The sequence below is a fragment of the Nothobranchius furzeri genome, chromosome 8, assembly GCF_043380555.1.
Source record: "Nothobranchius furzeri strain GRZ-AD chromosome 8, NfurGRZ-RIMD1, whole genome shotgun sequence".
NCBI lineage: Eukaryota > Metazoa > Chordata > Actinopteri > Cyprinodontiformes > Nothobranchiidae > Nothobranchius > Nothobranchius furzeri.
Window position 1 is genome coordinate 70798517 of NC_091748.1, and position 16244 is coordinate 70814760.

A 16244-nucleotide genomic window follows, 5' to 3' on the forward strand; every position below is an offset into this window, starting at 1 on the left:
GGTTTCGCTCGACTTCAGCAGGTTCAGTCGTGAATTTAAACACATTCAGAGTAAGTTTTTATTGAAACGAAGACATCTTCACTCAGAGTTCGCGTTACAAACGGCTACGAGTGCTTTGGAAGCTACTTTTGGGGCAAGTTGGTACGTAAACTTTTTTGTTTATATAATTAATGTAAATAAATGTCAGCTTCCGGTTGAAGGTTGTCTGTATCCAGAATTTCGGCTTTAGTCGTTTGAAGAATATCTTATTTTATACAAAAAAGAGAAGCAGAATTTTGTGTTATTCCCAGCATTGTTTTGTTCTGATCGTATTTCCTTCCCAGAAGTCACCGACTAAACCAGAAAATCAACCGGACTAAAAGTGACTTGACATTGTTCCAGCTTCTGCAAATAAAGGATTCATTATTTTGTGATTCTTGACATGGAGGAGTCCGGTGATGTGTATGATGTTTATAACATAAACAGTCCTACTTCCTGGGAAGAACACCAGCACCAAAAACGTGATGATCATGTTGATGTCGACTGCCTCAGAAGGAAGATCAAGTTCTTCTTCATGAATCCCTGTGAGAAATACCACGCCCGCGGGAGAAAACCATGGAAACTTGTGTTGCAGTTCGTCAAAATCGTCATTGTTACCACCCAGGTCTGTGTTAAATTTAGGTGGTGCTCATGTTTGTTCTATACAGGTGCTGGCCAGTAAATTAGAATATCAAAAGGTTGAAAATATTTCAGTAATTCCATTCAAAACGTGAAACTTGTACATTATATTCATGCAATGCACACAGACCAATGTATTTCCGATGTTTATTACGTTTAATTTTGATATTTATAGGTGACAACCAATGAAAACATCAAATCTGGTATCTCAGAAAATTAGAATATTCTAAAGGCCAATGAAAAAATGTTTGTTTCTCTAATGTTGGCCAACTGAAAAGAATGAACATGAAAAGAATGTGCATGTATAGCACTCAATACTTAGTCGGGGCTCCTTTTGCCTCAATAACTGCAGTAATGCGGCGTGGCATGGACTCGATCAGTCTGTGGCACTGCTCAGGTGTTATGAGAGCCCAGGTTGCTCTGATAGTCGTCTTCAGCTCCTCTGCATTGTTGGGTCTAGCGTATTGCATCCTCCGCTTCACAATACCCCATAGATTTTCTATGGGGTTAAGGTCAGGCGAGTTTGCTGGCCAATCAAGGACAGGGATACCATGGTCCTTGAACCAGGTGCTGGTGGTTTTGGCACTGTGTGCAGGTGCCAAGTCCTGTTGAAAGGTGAAGTCTGCATCCCCATAAAGTTGGTCAGCAGCAGGAAGCATGAAGTGCTCTAAAACTTCCTGGTAGACGGCTGCATTGACCCTGGACCTCAGGAAACAGAGTGGGCCAACACCGGCAGATGACATGGCACCCCACACCATCACTGACGGTGGAAACTTTACACTGGACCTCATGCAACGTGGATTCTGTGCTTCTCCACTCTTCCTCCAGACTCTGGGTCCTTGATTTCCAAAGGAAATGCAGAACTTGCTTTCATCAGAAAACATAACTTTGGACCACTCAGCATCAGTCCAGTCCTTTTTGTCCTTGGCCCAGGCGAGACGCTTCTTGCGCTGTTTCTTGTTCAAGAGTGGCTTGACACACGGAATGCGACACCTGAATCCCATGTCTTTCATGAGTCTCCTCGTGGTGGTTCTTGAAGCGCTGACTCCAGCTGCAGTCCACTCTTTGTGGATCTCCCCCACATTTTTGAATGGGTTTGTCGTCACAATTCTCTGCAGGGTGCGGTTATCCCTAGAGCTTGTACACTTTTTTCTACCACATTTTTTCCGTCCCTTCGCCTGTCTGTTAATGTGCTTGGACACAGAGCTCTGCGAACAGCCAGCTTCTTTAGCAATCACCTTTTGTGTCTTGCCCTCCTTGTGCAAGGTGTCAATGATTGTCTTTTGGACAGCTGTTAAGTCAGAAGTCTTCCCCATGATTGTGGTGCCTTCAAAACAAGACTGAGGGACCTTTTAAAGGCCTTTGCAGGTGTTTTGAGTAAATCAGCTGATTAGAGTGGCAGCAGGTGTCTTCTATATTCAGCCTTTTCAGAATATTCTAATTTTTTGAGATACCAAATTTGGAGTTTTCATTAGTTGTCACTTATGAATATCAAATTTAAATGTAATGAACATTGGAAATACATTGGTCTGTGTGCATTGCATGAATATAATGTACAAGTTTCACGTTTTGAATGGAATTACTGAAACATTTTCAACCTTTTGATGATATTCTAATTTACTGGCCAGCACCTGTAGATACTTAAACTCTCTTCTTTTATTCTCCATTTCAGCTGGTGTCGTTTGGACTAAGCAACCAGATGGTTGTCACTTTCAAGGAGGAAAATCTGTTGACATTCAAACACCTCTTCTTGAAGGATTTCTCAGACGGAGACATGGATACGTATGCTGTTTACAGACAGGCTGATGTTTATGAGCATGTTCGGTACATAATTACTCAGGTGAGACTTGTGCGTTGACACGAACCCAGTGTTGGGTTATTCTGATCAGGTGATCTTTAATTTTTTTGTGAGTTACTGTAAATTATTGTAAGATTTTTACAACTCAACAAATGTATGCAACAGAAATAGCTCAAGACCTGTACTTGATCATGGGAATGGACTTTGGTCTTAGCCCATAAGTTAGTCATGACTCTTGAGTTCCCTCTCCAACATGCTTTTATTTTTAAACCCCATCTCAAAAAATGACAGACGTTTTTATTTCCAGTTTGGACTACTGCACAATAACACGGTGGGCAATCATGAATATGACAAAAATGGCAGTGCCTACACTCCTCTTTCCCTGTGTCATGAGTTCTACAGGAACGGTAGCATTTATTCTGGAACCGAAACAATTGATATTGATGCTGAAGTTGACACTGGTAAGCATGATTACTACCATTTTTTTCTCCACTTCTGCATTTTTATTCCTCTCTGGTGAAGAATGGATCCATTGATGTCAAAATTCAGAATTTGTTTGCAATTGTGGGTTAAAGGTGGGTTGGAGATATTTTTTTCTGGAGCATTTTCCCCATATTGCTTCAAATGCTCTTACATACTGATGGCAACCAATAAATTAAATGTTTATTCAAAAAGGTAATAATTTTAAATAACTTCTGAAATGTAGTGCTGAAAAAAATGTACACTGTGTTCTCTCTCTCTCTCTCTCTCTCTCTCTCTCTCTCTCTCTCTCTCTGCATAACCCACTCTCTCTCATCAGCCCTCCCCTTGCTTTGCATAACCCTCTTTGTCCACGAATCACCGTTCTCAGTGTGGATCGGCAGAACAGCAAGTGAAGCTAGCTGGGCTTGCTGCAGTGAGGAACACCCTGCTAGTTTTCAAGTTATCCCACTGAGAAACCATGGAGGATTCGGGAATTCTCATTGTAGGTTTATTCCCACTATGACAGACTGCATTTTTTAAAAATCCGGAAATTATATTGACTGTTTTTAAAAACATTTTATTTGTATTGCACTGATGGACACAAGTATTTGAACACCTGGCAATCAGCAAGAATACTGACTCTCAAGGACCTGTTACTCTGCCTTTAAAAGTCCACCTTTACTCTATTTATTAATCTTATTTAGCAGCACCTGTCAGATCTTGTTGAAGACACCTGTCCACCCCCAGTCAGTCAGACTACTACAATGGGCAAGACCACAGAACAGTCAAAAAAGACTACATTGTGGACCTCCACAAGGCTGGAAAAGGCTACGCGGCAATCTCCAAGCAGCTTGGAGAAAAGCTTGGAGAAAATAGATCAACTATAGGAGCAGTTGTTAGAAAATAGAAGAGGCTAAAGAGTAAGCCTCCCTCAGACAGAGGCTCCATGCAAGATCTCACCTTGTGGGGTATCACTGATGAAAAGAAAGGTGAGGAATCAGCCCAGAACTACACGGGAGGAGCTGGTCAATGACGTGAAGAGAGCTGGGACAACAGTTCACTGTCAGTAGAACGCTACTCTGCCATGCTTTAAAATCATTCATTCCAAAGAAGGTTCCCCAGCTCAAGTCATCACACGTCCAAGCTCGTCTGAAGTTTGCCAACAACTATCTGGATGATCCAGAGGAGGCATGGGAGACAGTCATGTGGTCAGATGAGACCAAAATAGAACGTTTAGGTCTGAAGTCCACTCGCCATGTTTGGAGATAAAAGAAGGATGAGTTGCATCTAGGGATGTCCCGATGCAACTTTTTCACTTCTGATACGAAATCAATATTGCAGCCTTCAGTATTGACCGATACCAATATCAGTCCGATATGATATCAGCACAAATCATACGTACTTTTACCTATTTACATAGTGTGGAATGTATGAAAGGCTTCATCAAGTGATATTACTCAGTCAGAGAACAAGAGCCAATAACAGTAAGTATGAAGAAATTGACAATTTTTTTAACCATTGGTTGCAAAATTGTGAACCTTAACTTACTGCTCATATTGGAGATTTTTGATGCAGTCCGATATAATCCGATACAGTGTTTTTGGGCCGATATCGAATTACTTCCGATATCTAGTCTAGTTGCATCCCAAGAAACACCATCCCATCTGTGAAGCATGGGGGTGGAAACATCATGCTTTGGGGGTGTTTTTCTGCCTAGGGGACAGGACGACTGCATTGTATTAAGGAGAGGATGAATGGGGCCATGTAGTGTGAGAGTTTGAGCAACAACCTCCTTCCCTCAGTCAGAGCATTGAAGATGGGTCGTGGCTGGGTCTTCCAACATGAGAATGACCCAAAGCACACAGCCAGGATAACCAAGGAGTGGCTCCATAAGAAGCATCAAGGTTCTGGAGGGGCCTAGCCAGACTCTAGACCTAAATCCAATAAAAAATCTTTGGAGGGAGCTGAAACTGTCGCTCAGCAACAGTCCCAAAACCTGACAGATCTGGATGAGATCTACGTGGAGGAGTGGGCCAAAGTTCCTGTTGCAGTCTGTGCAAACCTGGTCATGAACTACAGGAGACCTTTGACCTCTGTAGTTGCAAACAAAGGTTTCTGTACCAAATATTAACACTGATTTTCTCAGGTGTTGAAATACTTTTGTGCAGCAGACAGTGCAATACAAATATTCTTTAAAAACTATACATCGTGATTTCCTGAAATGTAAATGCTGTCTCTCACAGTTGGCTTGCAACTACAATGTGAAGTAGCTGAACTTGCAAAATCGCAGGGTGTTCAAGTTTTCACGTTCTTCACTGTACATTAGCTAGAATACTAAGCTATGGCTCCATAGCCTGAGTAGAAATAGTGGAGAGGCTTTCCTGTGTAATAAGCTCAGTCCTCCCTTCTGGATCTCTGATCTAGGTCCCAGTGGCTTCTCTCTTTTTTTAAACTTTCAGTGGAGACAAAGTTCTGTGAACTGACCAGCGCTGGACTGTGGATAGTATGGCTACTGTTACGTAGTTGTGTTACTTTAAGGCAGGGGTATTCAGTTCCTGTCTTGGAGGGCTTGTATCCAGCATGTTTTAGTTTTAACCCTGCTTCAGCACACCTGATTTCAATCAGCAGGTGACAGAGCCCGATGAGCTGCTGCACAGGTGATTCAATCAGTAAAACAAGTGTGTTGGAGCAGAGAAACCACTAAAACGTGCCAGATACCAGCACGTCCAGAATTATATACCCCTGCATTAGGGTTTATGGCAATGAGAAAAAGTGCAAAAAATGAGCCAAAATGTAGATAACTATGTTTTTATGGATGTTTGACAGCATCTGTTGTGTCTGGTGTAATACCATATTCTGCGACCATCAGATTCTGACTCAAGGGGACCCTGAAAAATGGACCTTTGAATTGTGTTTTCAAAATAAAGTGTCCTAGAACAGCAAGAAGAATATCTTATACTTCACCTTGGACTTGCCCCGTTAGTCTTGAACAAATCTTCGTTATTCTCTGAAAACCTTCCAGTACGGTTTGAGATTGGTGGCACCACCATTAGACCTACACCCAGGTGAGAAAGTTTGGCAGAAAGAAAAGTAAAGCTATCATTAAAAGATGGATTTTCTTTCAAGGCTGTTTGGGAAGGTAAAGGTAAAGACCACAAAAAAACAACTTCCAGAAATCAAATGTTTGATTGAATTTTAGTTATAATTTTGGTAGAAACCTTATTCTGTTTTCAAAGGTACTGACAACAAAACCCTAAAAATAACGTGTTAAATTCATTTAACCCTTTTTTGTATTTATATAACAGAATGCCTTAATATTTATCCAATGAGTCCCCTAACACAACATGATGCGCTGCAAGACTTCAAATTGCATTTTAAAAGGTCTGTAAGAGGTGTTAATGTGTGTTTTCTCTTTTGCTGTTGCACCCCTTTTGATGGATCTGCTCCGTGTTGCAGGATGCTCTCTGTGAAGGTCACGTTTGTCCTCAAGGCCATAAATGTGCAAACCGTGCAATATCGCGAAATGCCAGACTGCTATGACTTCACTGTCCTTGTATGTCTCTTCACTTGTTCTTGTTCATCAGAAATTACAAATATTACAATCCCTCAAAACTGACATATGCTTTACTCTAAATCAGAATAATTTAAACACAGTGCTCCTTTTATTTTGTAGAAACGTTTGCATATTTCATGATATATTTTCTTATCAGGTGTTTGCTTTATAACATAAAACTTGCTGCATCTAAAAAAGAAAATTCTCTTTTCTTGGAAATGTGAAATGTTTGAGTAACAGATAACCTTCGACAACCAAGTTCACAGTGGCAGGATAAAGATCGACCTGGATACAGATGTATCTATCAATGAATGCGACAACTTGAAATTGTCCGGAGTCTGTAAGTTACCCAGGCTTCACACAGGGATCTTCTAAAAGTATTTAGAGTGGAGTTGTTCTAAATGTTTACAATCTTTTCTGTATTCCCTCAGCTCCTAGAAAGTCATACCTGACTGTGGTTTTTGACTGTCTCATCATAATAACCTGCATGAGCTCCGTCGCACTCTGCACACGCTCCGTGTGCAAAGGGATCCGGTTGATGCTTGTGAGTAAAATGTTGGGATGTTTAATCACATGGATATGTCTCCACGGACTGGAGAGTTTGATTTAAATGTTAACCTATCTTGTTAAATTGTAACAGGCTTGTTTTCCTTGCACATTTAACTTTTCACTTCCTCATGTTTTTTTATTTATTTTTTTTTTTACAATGTTTTGAACAGGAGTACGTTCACCACTCCAATAAACACTGTGATAGAGAGGTGCCCTGGTCAGACAAGTTGGAGTTTGTGAGTGGTTGGTACATCATGATCATCATCAGCGACACCCTGACCATTATAGGATCCATTCTCAAGATAGAAATTCAGACTAAGGTAATGAGGCACTGTCAAGTGACTGGTTTCCATTTCAGTCAGGTCATTTGTTAAGCTCCAGCATTTATTACCTCCAGGTAAATCAGGATATTTCTCCAAGTCCCCTGCAGGGTTATTTATTTTTGCTTGTAGGTCCTCACAAGCTACGACGTGTGCAGCATCTTCCTTGGCATGGGCACCATGTTTGTTTGGATTGGCGTCATCCGCTACATGGGCTACTTTAGGAAGTATAATGTAAGAGCAACAATCATTTTCCAGCTATTCATTCATGTTCCTCCACTTATTTGGGGTTGGGTCACGGGGGCATCAAACAATGCTGAGAGGTCCAGACTTCCCTCTCCCCAGCCACTTGGGCCAGCTCCTCCAGGGGATTCCCAAGGCATTCCCAGGCCAGCTGAGATACAGAGTCCCTCTGTTGTGTCCTGGGTCTTCCTTTGGGTCTCCTCCCAGTTGGACGTGTCCGGAAAACCTCACCAGGGAGGTTCCCTAATCAGATGCCCGAGCCACCTCAACTGGCTCTTCTCGACGTGGAGGAGCAGCTAGGGATGGGTACCTTTGACATTTGAATCGATTCGGTACTAATTCCCGGTACCTAGGAATCAATACCGGTACATAATGGTACCAATTTTAGATACTTTTGAGTGTTTAATATTTTAATTCTCCTTTATAATTAAATACAGTATATATTTTCTCAATATATAACCACATTTGATAAATATCACGATAAATAACATACAACTGTTTGTATTTTAACATCGTCCTTGTAGTTTTATAAGCTGATAATTAAACTGAAGCAAACATCTTTACTGTGAACTAAAATTACTGTGTATCTTCATTCCTTTTGCCGTCCTTTTTCATTAGATTTTTCCTACTGGGAAGTTAGAATTTCCGAGGAGAAAGCGAACGCACCATTAGCTGATAACAATGGTGGCAATGGAAGCTAATTTATCAAGCTAACGTTATCTTAAACAGTTTATTTAGCTGCCGGAGCAGATTAAGATGAGGATGTCTCACTTGGATCGTTGTCGCTGGTTTCATCATCACCCAGTTACCCATCACATTTAGTGAAGTGGACGCAAGCTTTAGCGTGCGCTCTTTCTACCATGCTGCTCTGTTTACAACTCGCTCTCAGCGACCGATGTAACGCTCTTGCGCATGCGCAGCGGTCTCGGCAAGTTCTCGTTATGAAGGACGGGTACCGAAACGAGGCACCGCTTCAAATGACGTGAATCGGTGCTCAGTCGGTACTATGGAATTCGGTCGGTACCTTAAAAAGTACCGAATTCGGTACCCAACGCTAGGAGCAGCGGGTCTACTCCAAGCCCCTCCCGAGCCCCTCTTCCTCTAAGGGAGAGCCCAGCCATCCTATTTAGAAAACTGATTTCGGTCCGCTTGTATCCGCAGTCTCGTTCTTCCTCGTACTACCCAAAGCGCACAATTTCTTAAAGAGCAAGTCACCCCCTACAAGAAACCTACTCCACTCCCACTTCATGTTTGAAAAATTCAACAAATGCTGTTGCCTGGCAGACCGAGAGGGCGGAGCCACTAACAAATACACACACACACAGGCTCACAACGGCATTGTGACATCATAATGTACCAGTTTACATCATAGCATACCTCTTAGCCAATAGCGGTGGCAGATTTAAATTCAAATACAGTGCAGAGTTTTTACCTGATGACGGCGCCACACTGCCAGTTTTAGGCAGAAATTTTAAATTTTAACTAAGATGCACTGAAGTGCCAAATTATTGACTACATGTGTCTACAGTACAATTAGACACTCGTTTAGTTTATCAGCAAAAGAAAGTTGATTTGGGGGTGACTTGCTCTTTAAACAAATTGAAAGGTCAACTTTACTCACTTTTACTTTTACTCACTCATTTTCAGTGGTCTCTAGTAGTCAGTTGGATCTGTTGATGTTTAATCTCCACAAATAATGCAAACCTGACGGAGTTCTGTTGTGTGGTGAAGTTGCTAATGCTAACGGTTAGTGCCTAGTCGAGATGTTCTCTGCTGTCTCCTGAACGTTAAACCAACAAAATCTTTCCCGTTGCGAGGCAAGATGGGTGAGTCCATGAATGTTAAGTGACAGTTTGACGTAGATCTGTCGGGATTTTCTGAACCGAGTCCATTTTCTATCAGAAGCTAATGCAGGAAGTAGGTGTAGGAGACTATTTTCATGTTCAGTCTGCATGTTAAACTCAGAGTGACTGATCATTGTTTTTTAAAAATGATCAGTCACTATATAAAAAATGTTTTTTCAGTGAACTTGTTCTTTGAATAAACATCTTAAATGGCTGTAGAAGACATTGATATAAATCAGTGCTATTTTTTGTGTTATTAATCATTTAATCATTCTCATGACACAATCTTAGTTTAAAAATGTGACATGAAAAGTGGTGGATGTGGAAGTTCACTGAGAAACTGTGTTTTACTTGAAATATGATTGGTTGCTCGGTTTAAAATGCAGGTCAAACATTAAAATAGTCTATTTCCTGCATTAGCCGCCAATAGAAAAGAGATTGGGAAATGCTCAGATTAGAAAAGCCTGTCAAATCTACGTCACAATGTAAATTAGCATACATGGACTCACCCATCTTAACTCGTGACGAAGAAGGCTGTTGTTGGTTTAGCGTCCAGGAGAGAGAAGAGAACATCTCAGGTTGTAGAGAAAACTATTAGCATTTGCAACTCCACAAAACAAAAAACCTCTTTCAGGCTTGTATTATTAGTGGAGGTAAAACATCAACGTTGCAGAACAAATGTTTTTAGTAGTAGAGTCGTGTTGCTGTTAGCCAATCAGAGGAGAGATGTCGGAATATTAGGAAATAGGACTTCAAATCCTGGTGCTCTGGCTCGTTTCTAGTTCCTGAAACAGGAGTGCCAGAGCTTTTTCCCCCAGAGATCAACCTACAAAGCATTATTTTACACCAGAGGCCACTGCAAATGTGTAAGGCCTTTATGCAAAAGTTTAGGAAACTAATTTCTTTTGTTTGTAAACTGTTGAGCTATGATTTGATTTCAGTCCAGTTGTTGCAGTCATCTGCTTAGCTTTGAACAGCGATACCTGCCTTACATAGTTGTAAATCAAGCTTTTATTCTGGTGGAAAGTCAATTTTACAATTGATTTCATCCATTTTCAGATCCTCATCGTGACACTCAGGACAGCTTTTCCAAATGTGATCCGTTTTGTCTGCTGCGCTGGAATAATCTACCTGAGTTACCTTTTGTGTGGCTGGATTGTTTTGGGCCCATATCATGAGAAGGTAACAGAAAAATCTTTACTGATAAAGCCACTAGTGTGATGATGTGCCGTGACGAACAGAGGTAATCCCGTGACTCCCGTTTTAGTTCCGGAGCCTAGACACCGGCTCCGAGTGTCTGTTCTCGCTGATCAATGGAGACGACATGTTTCCCACCTTCAAGAACATGAAGCAGAAGAGCCGACTGGTGTGGATTTTCAGCCGAGTTTACATCTATTCCTTTGTGTCACTCTTCATCTACATGATCCTCAGCCTCTTCATCACATTAATCACAGATACTTACTACACCATCAAGGTAATGAGAACAGCAAGTTCAATAAGTAAATCCAGATATTTAGCACTTGACATTAATAAAATATTGATATCGCGATATTTTTTCCTGCAATATATCGATATTCAAAAGACGTGTATCAAATTATTGGACTTTACATACTTTCTTTTGGTGCAATTCTAACGCCAACCGCTAGTTTGCAGCAGTGAGCAATGGGTTTCGTTTCCACCACTGAAATGTTAATCCCTCTATCGTGTGTATCAGTTTGGACTGTTTAATTAATTTTATTATAATAATTTCATTCTAAAAAAAATCTATTGCCTGGCTGTATATATCATGATATACCGCATCGCATCGACAGAATTTCACCAATACACATCCCTACTTGACATATTAAATATGAACTTGTTCATTATGAAAAAGGCAGCCATGCTTATCATGATTTAGCCATGATTTGTCATTTAGCAACAGCAGCAGAGTGGAGCCCCGACATCAGAGCTGCAGAAGTTCCTGTCGGAGTGTACAGACCTGCCAAAGTCTGGAGTCTACAGATTAGACAAGAACAGCTGCTTCCTGAACTGCTGCATCAGCAGGTACAATTGAGTTTTACATCACTATAGCCAAAAGTAGCTTTCCTTTTTCATACGATCAGTACTTTAAATGTATTTTTTTAATACTGCAACATTTTCACTTTGATTAAAATTAGAGCGCACTTTAGTGCTCCTTTAGATGCAGTTCTATCTGTATCCATCCATCCAAGACTGATGTCATCTTTGCAGGTGCAGAAAGCGTCACGAGAGGCTGACCTCAGAGGCATAGCAGCTTTTTAAACTGTGGAACGTAACACGTTTGTTCTGTAAACATGAGGGTTGTCTGATATTATCGGCCAATATTGACATTAAATTGTAATATTGAAAATTGCATTTATTACAACTTTTACATACCACACACACATTAAACCCTTCAGCTAACTTTTCTCACTCAAAATGTCCAACCATGAAAGGTCTGAGTTTAGTTTTGATATTTTTGTTTGGAACAACCAGTCTACCTTAAAGTGACAATGTGTATTTTCCCTGGCGATAGGAGGCAGTAGATATCTAAAGCAAGCATTATTTTTGTGTTCAAGTAAGACCTTACCAGTAGATGGCCATTAGGGTCAAAAATTCTTGGGTACACAACCTCCAGCAAAATCACAAGAACATCAGATTCCCATTCATCACTTGCAATGAGTGAAGAGGTAAATGTGTAAAGAACATTTATTAATGCTGAAAGTTTTGTAACCGTTTGTTACAAATCAGTGAATGCAGTCTGTCCTCACAGGCTTCCATAGGTGGAAACATGGCATCCAATATGGCGTCGCCCGGAGACATAGGGTGTTTCTCAATGCCAAGTAACCTCGCCTTGATGTCTTGGCCCCGCCCTAGTTGCCTAGGAGATACATGATCAGGAACCGCCAAGTCGTGTTCCAATGTTCATGTTCTACCGAGGCGTGTGCTCTCCCGTTTGTTAGCCGTTTAGCTAGCTGAGCGAGGACACACGGGAGGAGTCTTGTAGCCTAGCCTTGGTCAAAAATTATCCAGAATACACAGCAGTATTTTCAAAAGGATGGCGGAACAGAAGCCGGCAGCTACTTCGGGGGAAAATTTCAAGTTTAAAAGTATGTCATCCAATTAAAAATGTTTTTTTTTTTTAAAGATCCAAAGTAGTTATTAATGGTTGCTTAGTAGTTGCAGCTTCAGTGGCTAGCAGGTAGCAACTCACATATTTAATTTAAACATACACAATTTAAAAAGTAAAAGGCTCGTTATACTTTAATATTGATAATATGTATAAAATATAACGTTATCTCCTGTGTCACGTGACGTTACCGCTGTGGTGACGTGATGCAAGTCTGACCCATTTAACAGTTTTCTCTGACCAAGGAAGGACAGTGTCCTCGTAGGCAAGGCGCCTGACCTTGCAAGACATCGCCTCGTGAGGCGTCTTGACATTCAGGAACACCCTTAGACCCGTTCCCAAGCACTGTAAACGCAATTTTTATGGTTATGATATGAAACCACCAATATTCAACAACTGGGTATCTTAATTTACATTTCAATGGATATTTCCAAAGATTAATAGTAAACACTACACATTGTCACTTTAAATGTCGCCATCTTATTTTGCACAAATGCTTAAGTATGTGTGGTAGGAGATATGTTTGTTAGTTACCAACCATGTTGCTGTTCTTACCGGTATCAGAAATTCAGAGTAAGACTATCAGTAAAAACAATAGTCTCATGATCGCTATGGCCCATAAACGTTTCCCATCAGTGGAGGTGGATGGGACACTTACGTTTTTTTAAGATTTAAAGATATGACTATGAATTTGAAATGAAAAAGTTTTTTTATTAATGTTCCTGAGGAAATTCATGTTGCACATGCTGATAAATCAATAAAATGCTGAAATGTAAATTAAATGAGATTTTATTTCTCCATTGTCTGGGGAAGTCATCAGTACAAAGGCCAAATAGTTATTTTTAACACCCCCGCACGCACACACGCACACACACACACACGAGGCAAACCTCTGTACAAGCAGGTTACCACGCAGAAATATCCCATAAACCTTTAGAAGCGATAGTCTGAATCTCTGGATGCTGATACTCAGCAGAGTAACTGAAGCATTAGCCTATTTACTTATGCAGATGAGATTACACGAAACTCTGATAAGTTACAGCCAAAAGATCTCAGATTAAAATAAGTCACCCTGCATTACTCCAGTCAGTTTTACAGTGAAACATCAGGTTCTTAACCAGAGTAATATTTAACAATGTGGGAATACAGATTTAGTCTGTAACAATGCACCTTTGTACAAGTGACTTGATGCAAGCCTAAAAAATAAATCTTTTAAAAAATAGTTCATTTGACCTAAAAGTCCAACAATCCTGAACATCACATATCAGTTTTATTTCATCTGCAATCTGGATATCCTCGTCTTCAGGACAATCCAAAAAGGCAAGAGGTCAGTCATGTTATGGGTTACAAAAGCAAAAGTGTTAGTAAAAAAAAATCCATCTTGGCTACTTCATTTGTGCTCAGCTCTTCTTCACATCAGCCTGGTTTGGTTTGGGGATCACCAGAGGGAGGTGAAACCCGCTGCTCCTCCATCCTGTTGGACTGGGAACGCAGGATGAGACTAAAAAAATCCTCACTGGGTACCGTTGGTCCCTTGGACGTTGAAGAGGGAGCGGCACATCTCTGGTCATTCAATCTGGAGCCCTGCGACACCGTGGAGAACAAATAACTAAATCAGCTCATGAATCACAAAAAGCCATAAAATTAGTCAAGATAATCTAAGAAAATGAGTAATTATCTAGTTTCAAATAAACAGTTTTGAATCACTAAGAGGTGATTAATTGTAAACAGAACACTAAAATAATTGACTTAAAGCAACACAAGAGGTAACACTTTAAGATTTTGCTTTCAAACTGGTTTTGGTGATTGAGCTAGAAAATTGACCAACTTCAGATTGTACAGCACTCTGTAGCCCGCTGCTGACCAGAAACTGAATTTAACAGGAAGGTACACTAGTGGGAGGTCTCCACATGCTTCATGGCTGTTCGCTGTTTACTGTGCCAGTAGCCAACATAAAGGCTAGCAGTTAGCTTTTTCAGTTCACCCACCATCAGTAAAAAAACACAAGAAAAATAATTTAGCTTATTTTGTTGTCATGGCGGTGCCTGGAAGTAAATGTAAGAGAGTCATGTCTTTGGAGGAAAAGCAGAGCTAAAATCAGCATAGCCTACACTCGTTTGAGGAAGCTAAAGGAGGCTATGAAATCACAGGCTGATGGTGACCTGGCTTTGTTGCTACTGGACTTGTAAGTCTTTTTCCAGCAGTGTGGAACTTTTTACTTCGTAGCTTGTTTAGCATCAAGTGGCTCATGTTAGCTCGTTGTTAGCGCTAGCTACAGCAAGCTGCAGCAGGGTTGATCACGACTGTTGTTATTCTGCTTTTAGCCAGCTGGAGGGTGAAGTGGTGAAACTTCAGTGTTACTTTAAAGGGGAAGTTTAAGTTCTTGAGGGAAAAAGCTGTTCAAGAAAGCTACATTTTGAGAAATAACAATTCTAAGTGCCAACCCTCTTTCTTCAAGGCTCCTTCCTAGAGTCACAGGATCTGATGATTGCAGAAAATGGTACAACACCAGATGTAAAGGATACTACTGTCAAACCTGACAGTAGTATCCTTTACATCCGGTTGGTACCTTTTCAGCCATAATTCCTACGGCAACAGCCACAATCACCTGACTGCGCTCTGATCAGTACCTACTCTATCTTGAATATAATAGTCGTATTTCTAATTATTGCTGCTCTATGATTATTTGATTGTGCTTATTTCTTATTATTACACCAAACGTTGCAGCAATTTCCTAATATTGTGAACCTTCTCACACATATTGCATAAAGCCCTTCTGATTCAAAGTAACAATTCAGTATGCTAGCTCATGTAGTGTTTCTATGGTTAAAACTGGGCAGTTTTTAGTTTTCGTTGTTTACTCATTGGCTGCATGGCGGCGCAGTGGTTAGCACTGTTGCCTCGCAGCACGAAGGTTGCAGGTTCGAAACTCGGCTCGGCTGCGGCCTTTCTGCTTGGAGTTGCGTGTTCTCCCCATGCATGCGTGGGTTTCCTCCGGGTACTCCGGTTTCCCCCACAGATCACAACATGCCCTACAGGTTATACATTGTAAGTCGCTTTGGATAAAAGCATCTGTTAAATGAATAAACATAAACATACTCTGGAAAATAAAATCACAGCATTACAGTACCACCAACAATCTGGAAAACACCCACAAATAAGTCCATCTGACTGGCATTCACAGCAGTGACATTCACAGGGGCGTTTCCAAAATGTCTAATGTTTGCCAGGCATTGGTGGAAATTTTAACTTGTTCAATCAGCTGCTGTTCTATGAGAACATCCGTCATTAGCATCCAGACCCCATCTTGAACACCTTCAACTTGGTTACCATGAAAGTAGAAGAACTGAGACAGCCTTTGAAGGTGCCGTGAGGCTGAATTGCAAACAAATTGAAACATAATGACATTTTCTCACTAAATTGCAACAATATTAAACAAAGGTGCTTATTGCCACTCAGCCAGGTATAAAACCTATTGCAAAAGTGTTGAAAGTAAAAATTAAACGAAGCATTAATCACACAGCTGAAGGTTTAATCCCAGTGTCGCACCTGGCACTTCACTAGCATGTCGAAGAAGACGTCTGCCTCGGCCGGCTCAGCAGCGTTCTCGAGGTGGTTGTACAGGGAGGGTGTGTGACTGGTGCTTGCCGCGGGGATCACTGCAGCGGAGAACAAGTGTTACTCTACAGGG

The 16244-nt window shown here is 40.9% G+C and overlaps 2 protein-coding genes across 6 annotated transcripts in view; one reads left to right on the top strand and one right to left on the bottom strand.

The window, feature by feature from the left end:
* mcoln3b (mucolipin TRP cation channel 3b) lies at positions 1-13330 on the top strand. 5 transcript variants are annotated; one of them, XM_070554280.1, is made up of 14 exons: positions 1-141; positions 324-643; positions 2330-2497; positions 2763-2916; positions 6223-6298; positions 6374-6470; positions 6711-6810; positions 6902-7014; positions 7190-7339; positions 7472-7573; positions 10486-10608; positions 10694-10900; positions 11342-11469; positions 11656-13330. In XM_070554280.1, exons 2-14 carry the CDS (start codon positions 422-424, stop codon positions 11693-11695), a joined length of 1680 nt encoding a protein of 559 aa, XP_070410381.1. In that variant the 5' UTR covers positions 1-141; positions 324-421; the 3' UTR covers positions 11696-13330. The 5 variants fall into 5 exon arrangements, with proteins under 5 accessions (XP_070410381.1, XP_070410379.1, XP_070410383.1 ...); XM_070554278.1 differs by having other exon boundaries at positions 6223-6470; XM_070554281.1 differs by having other exon boundaries at positions 21-141; positions 466-643; positions 6223-6470.
* Positions 13327-16244, bottom strand: part of LOC107392951 (G-protein-signaling modulator 2) — a 27194-nt gene continuing 24276 nt past the window's right edge. The window contains exons 15-16 of the mRNA XM_015971034.3: positions 16103-16212; positions 13327-14137 (exon numbers count right to left, since the gene is read on the bottom strand). Coding sequence (XP_015826520.1) covers positions 13970-14137; positions 16103-16212 — 278 coding nt within the window. The 3' untranslated portion in view covers positions 13327-13969. The remainder of the gene's footprint in view (positions 14138-16102; positions 16213-16244) is intronic.